Source organism: Blennius ocellaris (genome assembly GCF_963422515.1).
Source record: "Blennius ocellaris genome assembly, chromosome: 14".
Classification (NCBI taxonomy): domain Eukaryota; kingdom Metazoa; phylum Chordata; class Actinopteri; order Blenniiformes; family Blenniidae; genus Blennius; species Blennius ocellaris.
Genome location: NC_137663.1, coordinates 21898378 through 21914922, shown reverse-complemented (window position 1 = coordinate 21914922; position 16545 = coordinate 21898378). Strand labels below are relative to the sequence as shown.

Genomic DNA, 16545 nt, shown 5'->3' with positions numbered 1-16545 from the left:
TCCATCAACAGCAGGGTCCTGGCTTGTTTTTACCTGCAGTTTGAAGACACCCAACTGTGAGAAAAAAAACCCCCCAAAAAATGGGTGGTTTCTAAACTTTGAGATGCTGAAGCGTTCTGCTCCTGTTTTTTTTCCTCGATGTCCCCTGCGTTGCACTGAACCCGGGGTTATTCCAGAGAAAACATCTGGCTCTAATTAAAGTCCCGGTCCTTCCTCCCTCCCAACTCACGTCATCCCCCCCCTCATGTCTGTTTCTCACCGCTGCGGTTGTCCTCTCAGCATCTTTGCCCGTCTCTTAATCCATCCTGGAACCCTTCCCCACCACTCCTCCTCTGTCATTCCTCCCCAATCATTTGCTCTCCCCGGCCAACCCACAAAAACAACCTCCTCCTCTTCCTCCTCCTCCTCCTCCTCGTCCTCCTCCACTCTGTCTTTCACCTCTTGCCTCCCTGTTACCATCGCCCTTCTCACACTGCATCATGATGCACACGGGCTGCATGTGGGGTCTGTCCTTGGTCCTGTGTCTGGGTCTCAGATGGACGAAGGCTCAGCAGACAAATTTCAGCAGGTGAGTTTCCAGCTTGCCTCATGCGTGCCATTTGATGTAAACTGTTGATCTCCCGATTCGTATGATTTTGCTGAAATTTAGGTGTTACTTTGACTATTTTGTTTGAGTAAAACAAGCCTCGACTTGACTTCGCAGAAGCTTCAAGATTAAGAGGAAAAGGGAAAAAAAAATTGCTGTGTAATACTTTCCTGTCTCTGTCACCACATTCCTTCCAGTCCGGCGTTTGATTGGGCACAGAGTTGTCCTGTTGGTTTTTGGCTCGAGTTGTAAGGCAAGCTGAGTGTGCAGTGGCCCCCAGATGTTAATGCTTTGGGTTCTGCTTGTGGGGTCGAATCGGTGAAACTTGGCTCTTGACTCTGCACATTTTGGCTCTGATCAGCAGCCGCCCGACTTTGCTGGGGTCCTGCTGTCTGAGCTGCTGACTGCATCAAGTTTGTGTTGTCCTAACATTTTGTTTATTTCCTCGAGGGATGCCAAACAGATGCCGCCAGCCTCTTAAAAATGCCATAAAGACTGTAAACAGCATAATTTTTTTGTGGAGGTGCCAAAACTCTCCACAAACACATTGTAAAATATTTTCACAAAATGCCTGATGATATGATGCGTATTCGTCTTGGCTAACACGTTTACATTTGGATCTTGTTTATCCCTCCTGGCAACAGTTTTAAAAAGGAAATTTTCCCTTCTGTGAAATGAGTTCTGACATTCAGCGTGTCCCTTTAAAAGCAATAATTTATTATGGGAGGCAAGATGACAACTATGAGGCTTGTAACACAGCCAGCTGCAGAATTTGCTCACAGCAGTCAGTCGATAAGATTTAAAACCCTTGCATCCATTTCCAGTGCTCCAGCATCTGTGTCATTAAGAACAGCTTCAAATGTAATGAACATTTTATTATAATGTGACTGATTTACTTTCCAGAAGCAAAAAATACAAGTGAAATAATGTTAGCCAGCTAGTTTAAAAGTGAGGAAAATTCATCAAACTCAATGAAGGTAAAGAAAATTAAATAATGAAAATTACTGTCCCACTAAAAACAAACCATTTTAGACTAAATAAGATTGGGCTGAAGCTTGGCAGTGATTTTTATTAATATGGTTGTTTTCTGATCAGATTCCAAATCTCCAAATGTATATAAGTGTTAGTAAAGGCATAATAAGTTAGTTTGTTGGCTTAAAACCTGAAAGAATAACTGCTGTGCAGCTGGTTTGGCCATCAAAGTTAACATACGTACAAACATTGTAGACAGACATTCAAAAGCCAAAACCAAAGACAAATTCGGTACAACAGTGACTCAGAGAGGTTTTGTCTTGTGTACAAACTGAGACAAATGTTTGGAGATAACAATACTACCATTTCAAATACGGACATATTCTTATTTGGAAAAATAGGAGGAATAAATTGCAAAATGTGATTCATGCCAGAATGCAGGCGAAGAATTTGATCCCAAACATAAAGTTGTCTTCCAAAAGTTAGCATGCAAGTGAGAGCAGACATCCTCAAGTCCAACACCAATTTTGTCTTGCTCATAACTAATATAAATAATAACCTGAACCACAAATCAATCTTAATCTTTGTCAGTCTATTCCCACGGTGCTGCTTAATGGTAGGAGGTAGTTTAAAACACTAAAATACATCTGTGTAAATATTAACTTTTCTCTGATCATTTGATTTGCATACGCTATATATGTGTGTTTAACAACACAACATACGCATATAGGAACCATCTAAATCAATGTACTGTGTGCAGCAGTGTCTCATAAAGTACATCTTATTAGAGAGCAGAACATGAAAAGAAAAGTCTTTTTTGTGGTTGTATTTTGATTCTAGAAATTTTGTTCCAAGTCACATTTCTAACATTGATCTTCAAAGAGAGATTAATTCAGACCTCCTGTAGCAGGTTAAGGAGCCTGAATTTGTGTCATTGGGTTAAAGAGGGAAACCCTGTTATCTTGTTCTATACCTGAATTTTCAATCAATCCATAGAAGGCCCTTTTATTGAGTAAACCGTTAGTATTGCTGTAGTATCTGAAGGCCAATGCAAGTCTACTCTTTCTTGGAAATCAAAATATGGGCAGCATAAACTGTAATTAACTACATTTAGAACCAACATTTCAATGTCTTGCTCAACCTAACAATTAGCGTTGGTACTTTAACTAAACCAACCTGCAGCTGCAAGACGTTTCTTTCAAGCCTAACCCACATTGTTGTGATGTCTGAAGTTAACAGAACAATAACCACGCAGCATGTTTGATATCATAGTGCAACAAAGGAGTTGACTTTGACCTTGTATCCACTTTGATGCAATATAACTTTATGGATGAGTTACAGTAAACAATAATCTGTTGAAATAAACCATCTCAGTGTTTATTCTGGCTTCACCGAGGCTGGATTGTTGTTATTTTGTCTTCAGTTATTTTACTGCAGACTTCCATTTGGAAGCAGAAATAAACACCGCGACAGGAAAATGGGTAATAACTCATGGTGTTATGGTCAGATCAGGAAGTCCCCTGTTTACTCAGTGAATTCTCTGACAGATGTTCTCACAAAACTCTCCGTGGAGTTCTAATAACATCAGCCTCACATGTCATTCATCCAGATTGTCTAATACTGTCCTCATTGCTCTCCCCTAACTGTCTTCTTCGCAGGCCGGTGTTCTACTGTGGAGGAGACCTGGTTGCAGACTCAGGCTTTGTGGGAAGTGAAGGCTTCCCAAGCTTCTACAAACCCAACAGCAAATGCACCTGGCGCATCACTGTGAGTCATTTCCCCTGCAGCGTCACGAATTGCTGACTCCTTCCTCAGTCAGTCCTCCAGGGTCTGACTCACATACCATCTCTCTGGTTTCCCAGGTCCCAGAGGGCAATGTGGTCACGCTCTCCTTCCGTATTTTCGACCTGGAGGCTGACTCGCAGTGTCGCTACGACTACTTGGACATCTACAACGGCCACTCCAACCTGGTGCAAAAGCTGGGTCGTTTCTGTGGAACTTTCCGTCCTGGGAATCTCGTTTCCACCACCAACACCATGATGCTGGAGATGGTGACTGACGGAGAGACGCAGAACAGAGGATTCGTGGCCTACTTCAACGGAGCCAAGCCTTATGTAGATGGTACGTGATTGCATAGAAGAAGACGGTGGCGATACAACCGAACAAAGCACATAAAATCATCCTTAATCACGATGGCTGTACAGAAAGCAAATAAGTCCAGAACTACTCCTTGATCCTCCTCAAGTCACTCAAAGACCAACCAAGAGCTGTTATCTCCCCAGCAAGTCCCGGGCTGACCCCAAAGTCAATTTTAAGCTAATGGTTGGCCCTCAGGGGCTGAACCAGCTCCTCCTCTCCACTCAAAGAATTGTGGAAACTTGTCGTGACCCAAGTTTATGAGCATTTTAGATGAAGATTTATAGCAACACTCCAGACAATGATTGTATTAACCCTCAACTCCCCACTAGTGCCTGGAGAGGATATGTCATCCTTTTCCTCACCATATTATGGCCTGCAGCCCTTGGCTGTGCCTCTCCACCCAGTGTCCACAAAGATCACAAACAGAAAAAAAAAAACAAGGCGAAACTTCAGTAACACCCACATCTAAAATGATGAAACGTTCTTTAATTCCCTCATCAGTGTTCTTAATAATCGGATATTACTGTATCTTAAAACAGGGCAAAAGCCAAATAAATTATAAATATATGATTGTTTCTTCAATTTTGAGTTACAATGTTCAATTTGATCTTTTTTCAAGCATAGATTTATTGATTTTTTTAATAGGAGTATTTACAGACAAAAACTGAACCATAACCATTTTTGTTCCCATAATCCAAAAATTAAACATTACTGCAACTAACCACCATATTGGATGGATACCTATTTCTATCAAAGTCAGAAAACAGCTTCTAAACACAAGTTGACTGAAGCCAATAGATTAAATCAGCTTATGAATGTAATTGGTAAAACAACACTGTATTTTCCACAATATTTTCTTGTGTGAAAAAAATGGATCACTTGACACAAACATAAGGTTTACATCTAACAGGAAAAAATACTGCAATTTGCTTCACCCTGCTTAAGTTTAGATGCATGAAAATGCAGCATTTTAACACATTTGAAACATGGCTGCCTTTTTGTATGCCAATTTGATATCAACAGTATTTATTTGCACCTCCATCACTCACACTGTTGTACCCAGAAATGTTTGTGACTGACTGTTTCTTGCAGATTTAAATACTTGAAGCAGGATCTCTATGTCCAGTGAATTTCCATGTTTTTGTATACTTGTTGATTTTGACACAGGAAGTTTATCTGTAACATTGCAGATGTCCTCAGTCCTCTTAAACATCCAGCTGTTGGCTTTCTACTGCTGTGAAAATAACCTGGCCTTTAAGCTAATCCTGCTAATAGCAAAAACAACGATGTGTTTGTAAAATGCTTCTCATAGTGGTACTTAAAACTCTCCTCTGAATTACTGCTCATTCCATTATGATAAATACAATTACTTTCAACAAAGTTTGCATACATACTGTATAAGCAGACATTTTAATGTGGTCCTGAACACATTTAAATAATGAATGCTCTAAAATCCAATGCCAAAGGCTATTACAATAAGGCTTCAATCAGTAAAGAATGAAGTGAACAATCATCACTATTATAATTTTAGGAAATTGTTCCACAAATCAGTTGATCACCTCACAATTTTCTTCAAGAAAAAAACAAAAAGCTTGAAAATTGCTAAAGAACAAAAAAAAAAGGAAAGATTGCTTGTTTGTTCTCTCCTGAGAACTGATGTGATAACAGTGAAAGGGGGCCAACTCAGGGCCAGAGTTTTATGTTTCGACACTGAGCTTGCACACTGGGCTCATTAGAGCATTTGATTCTGCCAGCAAGACGAAGAAGAATGTGAAACTAAGATGTTTTTTTTTTTTCTTTCCTAGATAAGAGTGATTTCTGTAATATATTATTAACAAGGGATCTAATTCCATTCGTAATTGTCAAAATGTTACTGCCTTTACATCATGCAGTGTCTGTGGTGTGTTTCAGACCAGCAGTTCTGTGGGGGGAAGATTACTAAATCCCAGGGAGAGATCATGACTCCCAACTGGCCTGACAAGAAGTACCCCGCAGGGACCACCTGCTCTTGGCTTATCACCGTGGAGCCTGATATGGTTGGTAACCGACTCCCTTCAGCATGCAAACATCACACACATTACTTTCCGGGATCCTCTCCCTCAAATGGCCCTCTGAAGTTATATCTGTGTGGTTCTGTTTTCGCTCCAGGTGATCCAAGTGAAGTTTGATAAGTTTGTGTTGGAGGCCGACACCTACTGTCGGTTTGACTACGTGGTCTTCTTTAATGGCGGAGAGACAGACGATTCGAGACTGATTGGAAGATACTGCGGCGATGAAGCACCTCAGTGAGTCACAGATGGTGTAAAAGCAAGATTCCAGCAGGTTATTTTTTGGTTAACTCTTCACGTTTTCCCGTCGTCTGTTCCAGACCGATCGTTACGAGTGGTAATGTGCTCTTGGTCCAGTTTGTGTCTGACCTCAGCGTGACGTTGGATGGATTCCTTGCTCAATACACCAGCATCCCCCGTGGCTCCCAGATACCCACAGTCGACTTAGAACCCGGCACGAGACACATCCCACGAAGGCCTGCAGTTAAACCAGCAGTCCCCAGACAACATCCTGCCCCCACCTCGCAGCCAATCGTCCCCGTCACCAGATATGTGCCGCCTCCTCCTCCGAGGCCCACCATGAAAGTCAAACCCACAAGACGCCGCGGACAGGGCGCCACGGGACAGGGCGCAACAGGACAGGGCGCAACAGGACAGGGCACTACAGGCCAGGGCACCACAGGCCAGGGCCGCAGAGTACCCGTCACCGGCGCCACCGGAAAGAGACCTGGTTGGTGATACTGTTTGCACATGCGCACAAGGTGGCGGTGCAGTATCTTAACTTACACTCTTTATGCTCCCAGTCGCACAAAATCCACTGTGTGCCCAAGCCTGTAGAAGAGACGGGACGATCAAGACCAGTTTCTGTGCCAGTGAATTTGGTAAGCCGCTTGGTTGTTGGTGCACAAGATGTCCAGTCAGATGCTGTGCTCTGATCGAGTCCTGCTGTTTCCAGTGATAACCGGGAAGGTGACGTCCCTGTCCCCGGGGCCTCGAGGCACGCTCCACATCGGTGTGTCTCTGATTAAGGCCTACAAGGCAGGTGGACTCACCATCACGCAGGTTGGGGAAACCATGTCGGTGAGGCTTGTGTCACAGTGCAAGAAATGCCCCTTGCTCCGCAGAGGTAGGAACTCTTTGAATTCATGTTGACGTTGACGTATCAACTGTGTTGATTCTGTCATGAATCATTTCTTCTCATTTCAACAGGCGTCAACTACATCATCATGGGCCAAGTGGACGAAGAAGGACGTGGTACCCTGCACCCCGGGGCTTTCACAGCTCTATACAAAGCTCCACACCACAAATTATTAGTGAACATCAACAACCAACCCTGTTAACATTCACACACATGTCCCGGCCAGACGACGAAGACTACATATCATCACACATCCAGGCGACCTAATGTGAAACACTGAAGCAAAGAAAGTACAGTGAAACATAATTCCAGTTTTATACACCCTTTAATATGGGACACCAGCCATTATCTTTGTAATTTATATATGAATAAAGGTTTTATATCTCTTTCGAGCTGACTGAATGTTTTGTTACTTCAACTGTGAGGCTTCAAGATTAGTATAATGCCTCTGACCCCATCTGGTGGTCATACAGCGGATTGCAACTCTGACTGCACTCACAGCAACTTTCTCGATCCTCACTCTCAATAAAAGCAACACAGCCATTTATTCCCTGGGGCCGTAGCTTTATCACGCTAAGCCTTCCACAGATGTCACTCTGTTTTTAGTAAAACAATGTGAAGCAAAAAAACTTGCCAACCTTGCTTTCTGATGTGATGACTGCTCTCGAGCTTCTCACTTGCATGCAGGAGGAACTGTATCCCAATCTGTGGATTGCCTTGACAGTCACTGACACTCTGCCTGTGACTGTGACCTTGAAAGTGAGGAGCTTCTCAAATGATGATCAACTTACCTAAGGTCATCCATGGGACAGGATCATGGTCTTGCAATAATCAACACATCAACCATGAGATGGGCAAGTAGCTGTCATATGAGGACATCATTGATGACTTTGAGACAACAATTTGACATTGAAAAATTGCCATTACAGTGACTAAACAAATTTCAAATGAGATGTTTGTTGTATTATTTTATTGAAACTAAACATTTCTAAAAGCCAGTATGTGCTATTTATTGAGGTTTGGATGATTGTTGTTTTCCTTGTATCATAGTTTGTTTTTATCATTTTAACTTGCCCAATTGACTTAACAGGAGATATTAAAATTTTTATATGTGGGGTAATCAGTGGAAAGTCAAGTAAACCGCTTGGTTGATTCCTAATCCTAGTTCCGGATTAGGAATCTCTCTTTGTAGTTTGACAAACTAAGGACCCAAACAACATATTTCCTCAGGCCCCTATGAAGCGACAAATGGTTGTGACTGATTAAATCTCCATAGGCATGACTATCCCATTTGATTTACTTGTACTTGTTTTGGTTTTGAGCCAAAACACTGCAAAGTTAATAGTGATCCAGTTGATTCAGCCATTATGTTTAAAACTACAAATTTCTTTATGAATATACTGAAAGCATGATTGAGCTTATTAATCATAATTTACCAAAGATCCTGAACTATTAGAGGAAATAGTTCATAAATAACACATTAAAAAGCTTTTACACTTCAGCACAAGTTCATGTAACAAGTGAAAAACTATATTTTCAACTGTTCAAACTCTAATTCAGACTCTTAAGGTTTCTGAATTTCCCTCTTTGATGTGGGTCGTTCAGAGCAGTTTAACTGAAAATAAGCCATTTCCTCAGGTTGACATTGACCACCTGATCCCACAGTTATTGAATGCATTGCTTTGTTACGCTTGGAGTATCACCTCCTCTCAGCTTTTCTCAAATGTTCTTCTCTTTAATGCTCCTATTGGTTGACTTGGTTACCCTCAATGAACAGCTATTCACTGGGGTAAGATACCAACCATGTTATTCTGCTGCATATTATGAACCCCGGAGTCCATTAATGATCTCACAGCTTCAGGAGATGGACTGGATTCCAAAGATATTGCCTTGTTAACCATTGTTTTTGAGCAATTCCACCTTCTCTGCAAGGAGCCAGCACAAGCCAAATTTTGGCCTAGTGGTCATTGCAATTTTGGCAACATGACTTCTCTCCATGGCACCATATTGTTTGTGAATTGCCTCGACGACCGCATCAGTGATCTTGCAGGGGAAAGGTGATCCATGGAAGCTTTTCAGCAGTCTGACAATAGCCTACCAGGTTAAACTTACGGAGAAAACACAGCTTGGCCGATCAAGTGACACTTTATTGTAAAAAGATATAAAATACATTCAGTAAGTTTAAACTGTATACAAAAAGTCATACTGGTTGGAAAATGAAGTGGATTTTTACAAATACTGACAAGTCGCTGATTAAAAAAAAAAAAGAAAAAAAAAGGAGCTACCCTACACATCACAATCATAAACACTTCCTCAGCTCTCTTCGTTTTTACACCCAAACACTCCCCTTGCCCTCCCTCTCCACCGCCCCCTGCTGGCCGCAGCAGCCCCCCGACCCGCCCCCTCGCTGTCGTGACTTGGGCAGGTTCTTGTACACGGCCCTGCTGTAGGGGATGAAGCACATCCCCAGCTGCAGGTGCCGGGCCAGGCGGCAGTAGGCGGCCAGCGCCAGCACCAGCAGAGGGGTGAGCAGCAGGAAGCCCACCACCAGCAGGGCCACACAGCCGCCGTCATCCAGCAGGTCCGAGCAGTACAGGGTGGTCCCGTGGGGCAGCACCTGGAGAACAGGAGGGAGATGACTCAGAGTGCTGCCATGAAGCACAAAACATGCACGCACAATCGCTGCACACACCCCGAAGCCTAGAAAACTCGCGTCACCTCCACGGATATCGAATGTATCAGGACGTGTATTCGTTTTGTTGTGAGTGTCAACCTCACTCAAGCCCAGAAACTGGAGCAAGCCTCACCACAGCCGCTAAAAATTAAAATTAAGCTCTATATAGATCTTTGAAAACAGAATCAAATCTCTGGAAAAACATTTTTCCTCCTCTCTCCGTGGTTTTCATTGGCGGAGGAATTTCATAACAGCAGGCTGACTGACGGGCTGCTTCATTGCAGAAAAGAAAAAGCTGGAATAATGTGTCACCTTGCTGCTTTGAAATGAGATGCTTTCACACAAAAAAAACCAAAAAACTAATAATTTCCAGATTTGTTCAAGTAAATCCACAACTAAAAAGCAAAACAATAGCTCATCTAACGATAACTCAAAGGTCATTAGGTCAAAATCCACTGGTGTGGCGCTACAAAGCATTGAGAAAAATACATGAATTGTTTCTAATAGAATTAACAACAACATTGCTTTTCCTTTTATACATTCATACTATTCATTAGAGAACGGCAACAGGCAAAAATTCAATTGACTAAATCCCTTGATTTCCCTCATTTAAAACCAAGATGTATAGTGCCAACAATAAAACAAAAAAGCATCACTAAAATAGTTTTTCTACATTAATGTAGTTTCACTTCTTTTAGTCACTATTGAGGAGGAGTGATGCAGCTGTAATGTGTAAACATAATCCAATAAATCTCATTTTCTCAGTAGTGTATGTTGTATGAGTAATGCAACTTTTGCTTAAGATAGACATTTATGGTTCATTGACACCGTTTAATAAATTTGGAGGTAATATTTAGTCGAAAATGTTTCAATCATCTTTAACACTAAGTTCACTTGTCTCACATGGGGGGGAAAGCCAATAGGTTTTTAAGAACTCCTATTGTAATTATATATATAAAAAAAATGTTTATCATGCAGAAATACATGGAAATAAATCTACTTAACTTTGATTATTTGATTTTTATGTTGGGAAGGTTAAAATGTATCTTAATATTTTACATACTTTCAGTTTTTTAGTAGAACTGACTTGTTTTAGAGAATTAAGTAAAAAAAAAGGTACAAGTATGTGACTTTATCTATTTTAATTAAGTGGTATTTATTTACTCCTACATCCATGCCTGTTCTCTCTTCTGTCAGTCTAAATGAATGAATGAATGAATGAATGAATGAATGAATGAATGAAGGCTTACTGTGGAGTGGCAGAGGAAGCCGAATATGATCATGGTGAGAGCCGGCGTCAGGATGATGCCGAACACGGCGCTTGCCAGGAGGCCGTTGATCAGGGCGATGACCAGGTTCTGTGCCGTGACCAGGACGGAGCAGGCCCAGCAGTCCAGAGAGCCTCTCAGCTCCAGGGGCGTATCCGGGCCCTCGCTGCCGCCCAGGGAGTAAGGAGGGGGCACCACCACACCCGAGGTCGCCCTCGAGGGGGAGCGAGCGTCAGAGAGTCCGTGCTCGGACATGGTCTTCTCCAGAGTCCCGTTCCTGGACAGACTCATTGTCTCTGTGGTCTACGTGCAGGGAAAACAAACCAATTACCTCCTGTGACCTCATGTATCCAAGCAATGAAACGGGTCTTACGGAAATGAGATGCCCATGTGGTTCTCATTCAGCCAAAAATGTTGTATTCAAAGTCATTTGAATATTGGATCATAGGAGCTGCATTCAGGATCTGCTGTGTCTGTGTGAGCTGGACTGTCTCTGCCCACACATGCCCATCTTGGGAAGAGGAGGAAGTAGTTCATATCGTGTTGCCATGTGCCAGAGCAGAGCTGCCTCATTATGGGAGGGTCAAAGGGAGGGCCCATCTTGATTGGGATTGGCTAAATCCCCAATGACACTATATAGGGTTTGATTTCTGATTCGTTCTTTGGAGCAACATACTTTTTAAAAACTGAGACAAGCCAGGGAGAGAGACAACAGACTTTCTTTACTTCTGGAGCATAGTTCCAGGTATGGTGGTGCATATTACCATTGGAAAACCATTAGAAAGTAAATCTCGCATAATATGACCACTTTAAGATTTAATCCTGCTGCTGGTGCTGAAAAGCCAGATTTTAGGGAGACAAGTTGTTGTTTTTTTCCTTCTCTACATTAATTTTTCTCAGTTCAACATAGCTGAAGAATGTAACCTATTAAAGTAATGGGTTCGCTAAATAATGTGCTGAAAGGTGTGGAAAGTCAACACAGATAATCTCTAAGTGCGAGGAAATGGGCTCCACTGACTCCGCCTCCTCCGAGCTCCAGGATAACCACATCCCAGAACAATGAGGCAGGAGCTGCTGGAAAAGCCTGAAAAATCACCCATCAAGTGGCAGAACATTGTGTGACTTTGACTTTTTCAAAGAACAAATGTCACTCACGGGTTTCCATTTCATTTCGCCCCACCGTTGCCATAGGAAACCTGCTTCCATGTGACAAAGTAAGAACAATAAACGACAGCTGTACTGTTTTCCTCAGTTAGCGAGGGTGGGAGTCTGCTGGTGTTTGACCGGGTGAAACACTGCACGCTTTTTTCCACAGTTCACTGAACTCCTATTGCTCCCATGGTTAAGCTGGCCCAATGAAGTCTACTGGTTCATTCATCAACAAAAACTTGTGGTGCGAATTAAAGGGGGGGGGGTGACTGCGCATTTTGTGGTTTTCGAGCAATCGTGGGTTTGTATGAGTGAAATGAACCACTTTCATCTCATGGATGATTCTTTAACTACTTCTCAAAATATCTTCATGTAGGCATGTCAGTAATATCCACTTTTCATTCAATCATGGCAATCGTGATGTGATATCATCACAAAATCCTGCTTGAAATAAGCTGTAAACAGTCTTTTAGATTAAAGTTATTGTTTAGTTTTTTTTGTCTTTTTTACTTTTTCTGGTAAAGTCAGGGCTCCTGATTTTAAGACTTTAACTAGGGTTATACTCACCGTGCGGTAACCCTGATAATCTGCCCTCCTGCACTTTGACGGTGGCAGCGGATGAAGAGAATTTGGAAAACTTCCTCCTGATGTGGAGCTTCTCGCTATACAAATCCAGATCTCGATGGTGGTTGGTATCCAAGCACAGGTTCAGTTTCTACTGCTGGACTCCTCTGAAATCCTGTTTTCACCTATTCCCGCAATTATTGGGGGGGGGGGGGGGGGGGGGGGGGGGGAAACAAAGGGGGAAAAAAAAAAGTTTGACTGTAAAGTTCTTTGAAATCTAATCTTGTGCCTCAGACCTGAACAAGGAGCCGGTCAGAAAAAAGCTTGTGGCAAATTGTACTTTCCCACTGGCTTCAGCGCTTCCTTCCCTGACATACTGTTTCCTCACTCTGACTCCAGTTTGAGATATGATTGAGAGCGAGAGCCTGTATCCTGTGTTGCCCAGAGTGTGAATGCTCAGGGAAAAAAAAAGCAGGCTGGGCTCTGTTAAAGTCTGCCCTGCAGAGGAGGGAGGGAGAGGGGGAATGGGATTCTCTGATAACCCCCCCTGGAACCACACTGGCGAGCGAGAGAGAGCGAGAGAGAGAGAGACAGTGTGTTTATTTTGATAGATTAGAGGAGTCAGGGTATGCTGCCCAACACACAACTCTTTACACCCCGACTGAGCACTTTCTCTACTCAGTGTCAGAAGCAGATAAGGCAGGTTTTCAAAATTCAAAACAACTGAGGTGATTTCATGTTTTATGTGGGTTTCCATGCCAGGAGATTTAAAAAAAAAAAAAAAAAAGAAAAGCAAAGAAAAAGCTGCAAATAGAGTGATATCAAGCCTTTTTAAAGTGTTGCGTAAGATGCATACATGAAACAGCACTCGAAGCAGTAAATACAAATGCTCACATTACTGCAGGGAGTACTTCATGCGCTGTGTCATTTCACTTGTACAATTTGCACCAGTGGTTTTTAAAGTGTCGGATATTTTTCCCTCAGGAGGCGTTCCAGAGTTTCACGTGGGAAACACCATGGCAGGAGCAACCTGGGGGTCACGGGGGAAAGCCTTTTATGAAGACTTTTTATGAGGACTCACCAGATGCAATAATACCTTGTAAAGTGCAGGGGGGTGGGGACCCTGAAAGTTGCAATTGCTTATGTATACAGACGAGCGAAGTGAAAGATGAATTCGAAAACCCAAACTGTTTGTGCAGAGCAAACGGGAGCTGTGCTTGTGGAGAAATGTCAGCGCTCTGGTGCAAGAAAGTGAGAGGCTTCTGGCCGCAACAGGCCTGGCTTGAGATTCGGCCCCTGACCTGGTGATGAAAAACAGATCTCTGCTTTCAGAAAACACAAGGAAATGAGGATGGGGGAGAACGCTGACTAATTTGGTGGGGGAAAGAGGCTATCAGGGGACTGATAAGAAGCCAAGAGGGGCTCAGTTCAAAGAGTGAAACTGGTATTTTGATATGAAGTCTCATTTTTTTCGTGCCACTCTGGGCATCTCTGTTTATTTATTTCTTCACAGGGGCAGATAGAAGTGATCCCTGGAGAGGGTACCAAGTATTTTAAATGACGTGATCAAAGAGACCGGAAAAAAAAAAAAAAAAAAAAGAGTATTTGAGACCGATGGGTGGTTTTGTCATTAACAATGCCACAGTGTGTGTTGTTTGTATGTGTGTGTGTGTGTGTGTGTCTGAGGGGGCTGGTAGAGGAAGAGCAGCCTTCCTGTCCTTGGGAGCAGGATATCCGCTGCCGTGTCCACGCTCTGCGATGCGATGTCCCTGTGTCTGTGGGGCTCGGCCGACTCATGTCCTGTGACCCTGGAGACTGACGTACACAAAAATGACAGTCCCATTGTATTTGGCGTCCTGAGCTATGCTGGGCTATGCTGTTTTTAACCTGGCCCGATGCTGGTCAGCGTGTAACGCGCTATTTCGGTCCTCACGCTGCGTGAGTGACAGCTTTTAAATACAACACGTCAATCTTACGGTACTTCAGTCAAAGAGCTCAAGAATTCAATTTTCAGATTCAAAGAACTTTAGGATATTTTTTGCCATATTTGTTTTCCTCTATTCCCAGTAGTTATGTTGACAGGATGCTATCAGGAAAATTACAGGAGGGAAAAATGACATGACTAATGAGGTCTCCTCCCTCGTTGTCAGCTTTGAAAGTAGTAAACTGGTCTAGTGGAGTCGCTCAGCGGTCGTCAGCTGCAGACTGAAAGATTGGACAGATATCCTGTCGTCTTGTATGTTTGCTGCTGGACAATGTGGCCACAGGCACCTGCAGGAACGGTTACATACAAGATTCACCAATACAACCTCATACACACTTAGAAAAGATTACTTTTCTAGTGGAAATTAGTGTTTGAGTACATAATTGTGCTTAAGAACAAGGCTGAATGAAGGTAGATTGGACACTTTCCCTGTTGAATGTGGATAAAATCAAAATGACCAAGTAAATGTTACAGTAATGAATTATGCACCTAAATTATTTGTAACAAAACCATCCACTTATGATCTGCAAATGCAAATCATGAAGACATTTCAGCTTTTTTTTTTTTAATGCTGATGCACAAATGATATCACACTCTAAAACCACAGACTTTATCAGTGGGAACTTTTAAGTATGAGATACTTTTCTCACTCTGGAGTTAGACATTTCCCAGTTATGCACGTTAAAGTTGACATTACAAGAAGAAATTTAACTTTATTGAACTTTTTCTTAGTGCAACATATATTTTTGCTGATTGATGATAAAAATGACAAAAGGGTACAACAATAAAATCAAGGCCCTGCAGGAAATAGCCTCAACCAACCAGCAAACTTAGATTTATCTTTGTCTATTTAGAGTTATAAATGAAGGTTTTAATAAAATGTAATTTAAAGGGGACTCTTGGAGTGAGCGTTAACATCTGTGCACAATTAGAAACAAACTCCTCAAGCCATTGAAGACTTGGTGAGGTCAACAAAGCCTTGACCTTTAACCTTTTGCTGCAGAAACCAAATCCCATCCATCTATAGTGGGAGTGAGTGTTTATGTCCAACCTGAGATATCACATTTGTGAGTGTGTAGTGATATCGGCAGTTGTCCAAAAGAATTAGTTTAAAGTGAGTGTGAACATTATACTGAGATAACAGGAGTTAACAAGAAATATATTTGTTAAATTCATTAGGTTACCAAAACCTGAATTCAGTTCATTTTTGGAGGCATCTGTATTTTGTTACCATCGATTTTACAGGTTTTAGGACTTTATCATCATCACCCCCTTCATCTGAACACAAATATCTGAAACGTCCCCTTACATTTGCAAAAACTCTTTTTAAGTGTGTCCTCAGGAAGTCTCAGAGTAACCGGAAAGGGAACATAAGAGGGATCATGTAAACCCAATAATGGTTGAATATGAAGGCTTTTTGTTTCAGTGTCAAAAATAAAAATCCTTCCAGTTAAAATATTTTAAATGGACTTCGTAATGTTTCATATAACTGTAGGTCAGTTTACCAACTGTAACTATAGTTGGGTCTAGTGCATTATAGTAAATAACATTAAATGGCCCCAGTGGAATTATAAAGAATCTCAGAACAACATTCATTCTGGTCGTAGAAAGGGCATGCACCACAAAGCAGGATTAACATGCCTGGTTTATCTACGGTATCTTCTAACCATACAACTGTGATCTAGATAAGCATTACTAGGCATCTGGTTATCGACTTAGTGGTCACGGCTTGCAGACTTGGCGAAGTCAGGCAGAGCTGCCTATGTGTGTGTGGCCTGGAGCCCTTTTATGTCTCCCAGGCTACAGGGTGGGGGCTCTGCTGCCCTGCCCTGGTCTTCTCTCTCTCTCTCTCTCTCTTCTCTGCGTCTCGCTTCCTCCTTTTATCTCCTTGCCTGCTGCACCTGTTTTGCACTTCCTCTGTGGTTGGTTGGTTGATTGATTGATTAACGGGTTTGAGGAGTCTGTCTGTGGACTTTAGGGACAATTGGGACTAAAAACACTATGAGGGAAAAAAAGAAAACAC

General features: G+C 42.3%; 2 protein-coding genes across 3 annotated transcripts; one reads left to right on the top strand and one right to left on the bottom strand.

Moving 5' to 3' along the window:
* Positions 1–444: 444 nt before the first annotated feature.
* Positions 445–7275, top strand: pcolcea (procollagen C-endopeptidase enhancer a). The gene is made up of 9 exons (XM_080509442.1): positions 445–568; positions 3217–3325; positions 3421–3679; positions 5609–5733; positions 5846–5982; positions 6066–6475; positions 6549–6626; positions 6701–6871; positions 6955–7275. The coding sequence occupies exons 1-9, from the start codon at positions 480–482 to the stop codon at positions 7083–7085; spliced, it is 1509 nt and encodes a 502-aa protein (XP_080365568.1). The 5' UTR covers positions 445–479; the 3' UTR covers positions 7086–7275.
* A 1937-nt stretch (positions 7276–9212) lies between these two features.
* On the bottom strand, positions 9213–12894 carry tmem88a (transmembrane protein 88 a; the record flags this gene model as incomplete). Of its 2 annotated transcripts, XM_080509395.1 has the most annotated exons (3): positions 12542–12894; positions 10808–11128; positions 9213–9500 (listed from the first exon to the last, which is right to left on the bottom strand). In XM_080509395.1, the coding sequence occupies exons 2-3, from the start codon at positions 11114–11116 to the stop codon at positions 9213–9215; spliced, it is 597 nt and encodes a 198-aa protein (XP_080365521.1). In that variant the 5' UTR covers positions 11117–11128; positions 12542–12894. The 2 variants fall into 2 exon arrangements, with proteins under 2 accessions (XP_080365521.1, XP_080365522.1); XM_080509396.1 differs by lacking the exon at positions 12542–12894 and having other exon boundaries at positions 10808–11565.
* Between the last annotated feature and the right edge of the window lie 3651 nt (positions 12895–16545).

Bases quoted from the DNA above. Each gene is read 5' to 3' on its own strand.
- pcolcea (XM_080509442.1), top strand. From the start codon at position 480: ATGATGCACACGGGCTGCATGTGGGGTCTGTCCTTGGTCCTGTGTCTG. The intron at 5,734-5,845 runs GTTGGTAACCGA...TTTTCGCTCCAG, and splicing joins TCACCGTGGAGCCTGATATG to GTGATCCAAGTGAAGTTTGA. The intron at 6,872-6,954 runs GTAGGAACTCTT...TCATTTCAACAG, and splicing joins ATGCCCCTTGCTCCGCAGAG to GCGTCAACTACATCATCATG.